Genomic DNA, 9,551 nt, shown 5'->3' with positions numbered 1-9,551 from the left:
GGACTTGCGTGTATTTTTGCCACATTATTTTAACCGCTTGATGTACTGCTAATGTTAGCGTCCTCTCAGCCTTGTCGACAAACATACTGCTGTTCTTTCTCCAATGCAGAATCTAATCAACAAATGAATTACTTTATATTGAGATGAAAACATGTACTGTAGTGTACTGTATACATACCTTTTCGCTGTCTGTGTTTTAAACGTGCATTTGAAGTGTCAGCGTTGTCCGTGCCGCGCTCTCTCCAGGCAGCTTGCGCTCTCCTTGCAACTAACAGTATCACGTGTCAAAACAAAAGCATGTGCTTTACAGCGATTTTCGCCTATAGAGGCGGCTCTTGCCATAGATATATATGTTGACTCTCGCACTGTATAAGGACAACGGACCATTCTCAGCCGCTTCAGCTCTGACGCAACCCGGAAAAACTATCGGCGTGGATTTTTGCCGATAACCGATAGTTCCGGGAATCAACTATCGGTGCCGATTAATCGGCAAAACCGATACATCGGTCGACCTCTAGTGTGTATGTGTATATATATTGATAGAATAACCCATAGAATAACAGTCCCATAACAATCTTTATGACAGAAAGAGATTTTTAAAAATGAAGTTTAGGTGAAGCTTAATGAATGGAAGAGAATAGAGAATGTGTGTGTTTGTGTATATATATATTAGTGCTGGGCAAGTTAACGCGTTATTATTAGCATTGTCTGGGATGGCTAGTTGCTACGTCATCATGCCACTTGTGGGTCCAAACTAGTGCGGCGTACCATGTTGTAAAAGCAGAATGATGTTGACAAAACTATCTTTTGCCGCTTTTTACCTCGGAAAAAGTGAAAAGAAGGTGGCTTAAGTTGATACAGTAAGTTGGATCTCAAATTATAATCAGTACAGCCTAATGCCATTACCTCACGTTAATGTTAGCACCAGGTTACCCATCTCTGTTTATAGAGACAGGTAGCAATGTAGCACAACCAGATCGTACCATAACAAACATTATTTGTTTTAATAATCCAGAATGTGCTAGTTCGAAATAGAAATGGAAATGTCTATAAAAGTGAACCAAAATGCCATGTACCTGTTATAATCTGCAATTGTTGCTTTGCAGCTTTCCCAAAGAACACTGTAAAACCCGATAAGTTCGGAGTACTCAAAACGTTTGTGGAAACTGATTACCTAAGATTTTTTAAGTAAACATACTAAAAAATTATAATTACATTAAACTTACAGTGTACTTAAAATTTTAGTTTAGCATATGTAAAGTTTTTAAGTTTTCAATACTTATTATTTTTAATTACCACTTATATAAATAAAATATTTTATTCAAGAAATAAAACTCCTTTTGAATAACTCATAGCCTGATACATATTTGAGTTCAAAATACTAAAAAGTGCACACAGAACTGTTGAGATATAAAGGGTTTTTATTTACTATTAAATTCTTTGTTTTGTATGACTGTTTATATAAATCTCTGTAAACATGTAACAAATTAAATTAGAAACTTAAAACATTGATTACAATTTTTTACACCCATGGCCATTATTTTGCAACATGGCAAATCAAAATAAATAAAAACAATCAAATAAATAAAGCTCCTCCAAAAAGAAATGATAAAAATTATAATTTATAGGAAATAAAAACAATAAATGAATGTCAAAACACAAAAAATACATACCTGATTTCAAAACCAAGTATTTGTTGCATTAAATATACAAGAGATTAAATGTAAACATTTAAATGCTTTAAACTACAGTACATGTTCCATTGTGTACATGTTCCAAGTGCAACTGAGGTAGATCTAACAACTTACCAAATGTTTAAACTACAGGTTAAACAATATACACTTGTAAAACACCTTAGAATAAAAAAATACAATCTGATTGCAAAAAGTTTTTGTTGTAGAAGTGCAACTGAGGTAGATTTGGTGCAGAAGACAACATACCAAATGTAAAAATTCTTTGAACTACATTTTCTACAACATACGCTTACAGAACTACTTAGAAGGAACTAACAAACCCAGAGTGCAATCGATATATATTTGGTGGCCAGGACACAACCTACCCAATGAAAACATCCAAGCACTTAAAACAGCAGTTTTTGACAAGATGAAATTTGCCTACAATGTACGTAATAGTTCATTTTTGAGATTGAGTAAGCAGGGTTTCAGAGGTTTACCATCATCAAGCCCCATCAGTATTTTCTGGATGAATGTGAAGGTGTGAATCAATTTTCTTGGGTAATCCAAATGCAATGCATACATTAACCCAAAGAGTAACACAAAGGCCTCAGGAAACGTGGGGATGTTGCTCAGCACAAACTCATCTTCCACCACAACAGCGGTCCTTGCCGGATTGAAACAGACAGGACCAGTGTTCTCAGTGACTTCCATCACAAGGGCAAGAGGGGTACCAGTGATGTCTGGCTCATCCGACTCCTCCACCTGGAATGCACAAAGAGGGTCCAACTGTAAACATGTCTAGTAATGAATTACATCATCAGCATTTTTTGGTTAACTATCACTTTAATATAGCATCATACTTAACTAGGCAGGCGTTTTCAGTTTACACTGAATTGGCCCAAATTTAAAAACTAATTTGCAAGAATTTGCAAAAGTAGAGTGAAAAAAAGTTGAATATATGTTGTTATGGTAATTCGTTAATGAAGCAAAGACTAAAAAAACCCTGGTAAGCACAAAAACTGATCCTGTTTGGTGAGTGCACTGAATACTTACATTCCATGTCTTAAAAAACTGTGGGTCATCTTCACGTAAATATACTGCTAGGGCACGAAGAACTACAGTGCGCTTTATGTTGATATCATGCATATCCTTGAAAGACAAGCAAAAATAACAATGAACAAGCAAGCATAGTTATTCTGGGTTCGATACTAGAGTTGTACAGTCTTTATCTTTAACTCACCTCACGATCATAAATCCTGAGGATGTCACGCAGCACCTCCGAGACCTTGCCAGTATGTGACGCTTTTTGCCTGTACAAGGCAAATAGTTGTGGCGTATGCCTGTCCAATTCGGCATAGAACTGGTTTCGAAGATTGGTGTTTGTGATGCGATGAAACTCTGCACAAACCTACAAAATCATAAATAACCAAAATGTATAAATGACATCAAAACAGCCTTAGAGAAACATACAATGCAATCATCTTGATAGAAGTTAAGCATTATTCTCCAAAAAAGTTTTTGCTATCTTTGAAAGATTAAGTAGTGGCCAATTCACACATATTCAACAAATTTCAACAAATGCTAATAAACAGCAACAAACCCCAATAGTTCAAAAGTCTCATTGACAAACTAGTTTGTTAGTGTTTGCTGGAGCCGTACAAATAATTTAAAGTTGAGGCAGAAAAGAGAAATGTAGATGTTTTACCTGCGACTCAATCTGAAGTGCTGGCCATTTCACCAGGAAGTTCTTCAACATTGGGTTTTCCTGTACAATCTCCTGGCGACGAAGGGAAAATGTCACCTGCATAAGTTTATCTATCAACAACAGGTTTTTCTCACTCTTCTCAACTTCGTGTAGAATGTCTAGTCTCATTTCTTCCAAACTGGCCTGGTTTTGTCCCTTTGGAAAATTTGGAAGGAAGTTCACTTCTGCTCGTCTTGCTCGTTTTATGTTGGAGTGGGGAGGGTCTTTGTCAGGATTGTTCTTACTTCTCCTGCCTGTGTTGACTGACACCTCCAGACATCCAGATCTGGCTAGCTTGGTACGGTAATTGCCCATTTTGAATTTAAGGCTTATCTTCCATCCATACCATCCATTTTCACTTCCAGGTTCTTTAAGGGATGGATGAGCTTTAACAAGAGCCTCTGCTGCCATACCCACATCCCTGTCACTTGGGTAAGGTTTGAAACCATGGATTACTGATGCCATGCTCTCTAGGATGTTGTGCTTTTGGGCCCTGGATAATTTCAGTGTCTTTCCAGATCTGTCATAGGCAATATTTCCCTCTTCTAGCACATGCTCGACTTCATAGGAAAAAGTAGGCACAGGAAAAATGTCAGGCCAGGTCTTCCGACGCTCGCTTACAGGCACACGAGGAAGGATTTCTGTATCAGAACTTGGAAGTGAGCTGGTAGCAAATTCTGATCTAACAACTTTGAGTGTTCCCTTCTCTGGTAACTCTTGAATATCAATCAGACAGCTCAGTTGTCCATTAAAATCTGCATCCTCATACTGCAGGGTAAACTCAAAATCCAGTCTTGGTTTGACTTTCTCTCGCAGTATGGCAATTAGATCATCCACTGATTCTGGTCGTCCAGTCAAAGTTACTTTCACTGCAATATCTGTGGCAATGTAAACACGCAGCATGAATTTCTGGGGTGCTGCCATCGTCTGGAAGACAAACAAAACAATTGATGAAAACAGGCATGGCATATTTAAACATTTTTTAAACATACAAAAATTAAAGTTATTCTCACACTATTATATTATGACAGATTCGTATAAAGACCTTAGAATGTAAGGATAAAGCACTGCAGAATTTCGCTTTTTTAGGCTTTGCTGACCACAAAATAAATCAAATTCGAACAGTTTTTTTTTTTAATATTAAAATCTGAACTACAGTCACAATCTGCAATTGGTTTAAAATTAATAGTCATACGTACACTATTAGTGAAGAAGTATGAAGCGTTTGGGTGTCAACAGCACTTTTCCTTCAACGCTGTATGCATAGAGGGGTAAAATGTCATTCAGCTCGGATAGGCTGTGGACAGTCATATTCCCTGGGGAAAGCTCATATGACCTCAGGTGTTCAATGTACCATGACTTGTGTTCTTGGCAAAAAAATGTCACATCATTGTTAACAAGGAGAATCGATTCAATTTTGCTAAACTGGGGAAGTCCCCCTTCCTGTCCCACAGACACAAACATCCCAATATCAAAATTAGTTCCATCAATAATGATCCTTGATGTGCTGTATATCATGTTGCTGTTTGTTTTTTGTTCAATGTGAACTTTTGCAACTTCAGGAAGCGATGACACCAAAACAGAAGAGACATCTGTAATCTGCTGATGTGGTTTGAAGAATGATGGTGTATTGAGGAAGTATGCCACCATGTGCTGATGCCGAGTTGCTAGTGTTTTCAGCACATTCTTGAAGTTTTGTGTATCATGAATTGCACGCTTGAAAAAACGGTGCTTACCTTCAAACCTCAATGTCCACAAATGGACAAGAGGCCCAAAACAACGTATGAGATCTGGATAATGCTCCAGATAATGATGCTTGGGGAGCAGTCGGAACTCTGGAAAAACCTCTTGAAGGATTTGTCTGTGATCCTGTATCTTAGTTTGCAAATACTGAATGGAATCTTCATCAAATTTTGGAGATAGCACCACTTCCACAACTTCCTTCAAATCCATCAAAACATTCCAAAAACCATCTTCCTCAGGAACCATATTGCCAATCATCAATGGGAGTAGTCTCAATAATGTAAGATTTTCGTGACCATTGCCACCAATGGTCTTCTTTCCTGCAAAGTTCTTGGGAATGGGATGTGGCTTGTCAGTCTTGTCTGCATGTTGGTATGGGAATGTCACAATTGTCTTGTTCAAATACTCCAGGGTAAAATATTTGATCTTAATCATCTCCTGAATACACAGGGCCAACTCCACTGGAACAATGCCTTCAAAAAGATCATGAAGGACATCAGGCGGGAAACCAGTGATTGTGTGAAAACACTGCAAACTCTCTCTCAAGACACAGTCTCTTTGGACACCAAACTGACTGTTACCATCCCCTTGTAAAACATCCTGCAGGTCATGATCATGGCTGGCTTTTGTCCTTGGGGTAAATTCGCCATCTCCAACAGCAGAACATTGAATCTCATCTCGTGTAGCTTTGCAGAACCTACAAACATATCCAGCTCTGAAAGACTGCACAAAGCCTGCTAAGGAATGGGCTGCTAGATTGTCAGCCACAACCATTGAAACAGTACCCCGTACTGACTGACCAAGGGACTCGATAAAAACCCCATCATGTTCAAGGCAGCCAAGGTCTTGCAACAAAGGAGAAAGTGCTCTTTGATAGCCACAGCTGTGAAGGTCTGGTACCTTACATAGGGCAGCAAGCTGAATCACATGCAGTGCAGATCGATATTTAGATGGCAGATCAGCAAACATCCAATAGACTGAACAGAGTTTGTGGATCTTACGTGAAGTCCCAAGTGGATTAGCAATTTCTAGATCATCTATGTATAAAATCAATGGCAGTGACAGTTCTGAGGATGACAACAAAGTATTCTCCTGGAAATACTTGCCATCTTTATGGCTCATATAATGACCTTCTTGTGATGCCTTTGTTTCCTTTATTCGGTCAAGGACGTCAGTATGTTTGAATATTTCCTGGATCATCTGAAGTATTGGGACATAAACGACTGTGCGTCCAGGCTCCAACACGTACTGCACTGGCTTTACCACAGGAAATGTTTTTTCGAAATGTGTTTTTCTTCGTTTATTTGAAGACAAGTCCTCACCTTTAGCTGTGGCACTGAAAAAAATGTTTGTGTCGTTAACAGCATTTACCAAATCATTCAAGACAGCTTCAGTAGGAGATACATGATGCTGTTGTAGTATCTCTTTTATAGTATCTTTGATAAGAGGTTGCGATAAGGAAAATATCTCTGTCAGATGATCAACTATTTCCTGACATGCCATGTCAGAAACATGAAGAACAGTTTGCATCTTCAGAAACAGGGAAGACAAATTATGGTGTAACTGGGCTCTTAACTCTCCGATGTTAACATTTTCAGCCTCAGGAACAGAAGTTGAAGTGTCCGCAATCCAACAAGGAACTGGATCATCTGCATTAAGGTCTGCAGTGCTTGTGACTAGGGAACTATCATTTTCTATTGATACAATATGATCACAAAAGTCTAAACTTCCAGAATGTTTCTTTTGTGAGCATTAAATGATGAATACACATTGGTGTGGTAGGTACAGTTCTTAAACGGGCATGTCACATTTTCATAGTTCTTTAAGTGGCTCCTTAAATGGCAGAACATGTTCGATTCTGAGAAGGGCTCTTTGAGGCCACACAAGGGACAGGTAAAAAATGAAGATCCTGTTTTTGATCCTTCACTATCAAGAGTTCTTTGTGTGTCTTTATGAATCCGTGACAAATGAATTTTCAGTGCATTAAATGAATGAAATGTGCAAATGCAAGAGTCATAGAGGCATGGCAAAGGGCTAACTCGTGAGTAATGACTGTGCTTTAAACGGTAGTGCCGAAATAACTGTGCCCGGGTGTCTGAGGAGACAGCACACAACTTGCACTTCCACTCCATTGATTTTTTTGAACCCTACAATTGGAGTGAATACTTTCATTTTAAAACCAAGAAATTTAGCCTTAATGTTACATTGTGTTATGTAACTTACCACTGGAATTGAATCAGATCTTCACAATAACAGGGACTCTACATCTACTGTATACAGGGAAACAAAAAATAACAGCATTTCAGTTTTCATGATTATAATAAATCTGGCAAATGCTACAAAGTCGACCAATGAGGCCAAAGCCAATGCACATTTCAGTCATTGTTTTGTACAATTTGTACATTGCTTTGTAAACTCTCAACACGTTATTCTACTTCACTCAATTGCTAACTTGATCTGTACAAAATTAGATAAATATTCAATGCAGGGTTACGTGTGAAGCTGCTAAAATATCTAAAGTAAACGAAAAAATGATACTTACCAAGTTCACAGACTCTGCATCCACTTTAGCCTACAAGGCCAAAAATATGTAAATGTTAATACGAGCTTGCCGGTGTCTCTACCATCCCTAGTTTTCACAACTCTTATTATTAACTATTTTTCCAATATATTGCTAACTTTGTGTCATTAGCCTTAACGTAATGGATAAAAGTTACAGCTAGCCGCAAGTACATTAACAGCTGAAGGCAAGCATAAATTCGCATTTTCCAGAACAGATCGCTTAACAAAAACAGAATAAAAAAATATGAGTTAAGGAATTTCGCCGACTAACTGATTACAATATTAACGTTATATTTAAATGAAATATGGCAGTGGGATTAACGGTTAAAAAATGCGCGCGAAGCAGAGCACTGCAGAGACGCTTGTCGAGCTTTCGACATTAACGTTACCGGTAAAAAGACAACAAAGCAAAACATGAAACATGTTTAAAAGATATACTTGTAGTTATGATAAAATAAAAAGCAGATAAAAAAACATTTACTTACAAATCACCCCACGTGCGTCCAGAGACTCCAGACTCGCACGAGTATCCGCCATCTTGGTTATGTTTTCTGGTAGCGTCAGTCAGAACAATGGCGTACGTCATGACGTAGATGACGTCATTGAACGTCACACCGTATACTTAACAATATCACTTCAGTAGCAATGTATACTCAAAAATGATGAGCAACGCAAAATTAAAATTAAGTCATTAGTTCAAAAAAAGCTATAGTTTTAAGTTCAATAAACTATGTAACCGATTTTAATTACGGTGTTCTCATTTTTTATAAGTTAGTACAGTAGTACTGTTCGGGTTTACAGTGAAGACAATTACATCCTCGTAGCTAATAATATTTATTATTTGGAGTGTCATTATTGATGTCACATACATTCACATCAGAAGAGACCAGAGCGACGAAAGTCATTATTTCTCTATGGAGAGTCGGCGAATTGGCCGAACAAAGCAAATTCACTGGCAGCAAAGCGAATTGGGCGACCAGAGCGAAAAAGAGAAGTTAAAAGTCAGTTAACCTTATGTAATGAGTTATGACGCGGTTCGGTGAAAACCAATTCTAATATATAGATTTACCAACGCCCCACGGTAACAGGCTAAATCAAACATTCCAATGAGCGAACAAAGTGAATAAAGCAAATTCAACAACGAAGCTTCTTCAATGACCTTGGCGACGTGTTCGCTTTGGTCTCTCCTGGTGTGAACGTACAGTGAGAGCCATGTTGGGGCACGGTTAGTGATCACACTACATGTGTACCGTGTCCAGCTGAACCATGCCAGAATCCACCTGTGTACCATATCCCCTTACAGAATGGAGTGATCAGGGGTGTAGTGGTAAAATAAGAGGTGGATGAACTACGAATTCTGTGATCACATTTTGTGCATAAACTATACTATGATGTGCATTTAGATCAATTGAGAAGTGGGTAAACTCTAATTCTGAAATTTCAGAGGTGGGTAAACCGTGTTTACTTGCGTTTAGCCTCCACTACAGCCCTGGGAGTGATTACACTGGTCAAACTCTTACACTGCTACACTGGTCTGGGGGCCACTCAGCGGGCAGGTTAACCGCCTCCATCCCACCATGCTACCGCTCCCTAGTCAGAGGGCCTTCTGTAAGGCTGTTAACACGCCCCCCTCCCCTCCCCCCAGAAGCCCCATGGTAGGGGCCCTTGTAATCAGATGGCCCTCTAAAGGTACACTACACCCTCCTCCCTAGGGCCTCCTAGTAGGGCCCTCATAATCAGAGGGCCCTCTAAAAGCCCCCATCCTCCCTAGGACCCCCTGGTAGCCAGAAGCCAGGACCATAATAGGAGGGCCTAAGAAGTAGGCT

The 9,551-nt window shown here is 38.9% G+C and overlaps 1 protein-coding gene across 3 annotated transcripts; it reads right to left on the bottom strand.

The window, feature by feature from the left end:
* Positions 1-1,759: 1,759 nt before the first annotated feature.
* Positions 1,760-9,043, bottom strand: LOC140577562 (uncharacterized). 3 transcript variants are annotated; one of them, XM_072716533.1, is made up of 7 exons: positions 8,211-9,043; positions 7,706-7,735; positions 7,387-7,433; positions 3,382-4,347; positions 2,917-3,084; positions 2,730-2,825; positions 1,760-2,438 (listed from the first exon to the last, which is right to left on the bottom strand). In XM_072716533.1, exons 4-7 carry the CDS (start codon positions 4,342-4,344, stop codon positions 2,115-2,117), a joined length of 1,551 nt encoding a protein of 516 aa, XP_072572634.1. In that variant the 5' UTR covers positions 4,345-4,347; positions 7,387-7,433; positions 7,706-7,735; positions 8,211-9,043; the 3' UTR covers positions 1,760-2,114. The 3 variants fall into 3 exon arrangements, with proteins under 3 accessions (XP_072572634.1, XP_072572633.1, XP_072572632.1); XM_072716532.1 differs by lacking the exons at positions 7,387-7,433; positions 7,706-7,735; positions 8,211-9,043 and adding an exon at positions 4,620-5,061; XM_072716531.1 differs by lacking the exons at positions 7,387-7,433; positions 7,706-7,735; positions 8,211-9,043 and having other exon boundaries at positions 3,382-4,398.
* Between the last annotated feature and the right edge of the window lie 508 nt (positions 9,044-9,551).

Source organism: Paramormyrops kingsleyae, chromosome 9, assembly GCF_048594095.1.
Source record: "Paramormyrops kingsleyae isolate MSU_618 chromosome 9, PKINGS_0.4, whole genome shotgun sequence".
NCBI lineage: Eukaryota > Metazoa > Chordata > Actinopteri > Osteoglossiformes > Mormyridae > Paramormyrops > Paramormyrops kingsleyae.
The sequence above is the reverse complement of the archived record's forward strand: the minus strand, read 5'-3'. Positions and strand labels throughout refer to the sequence as shown.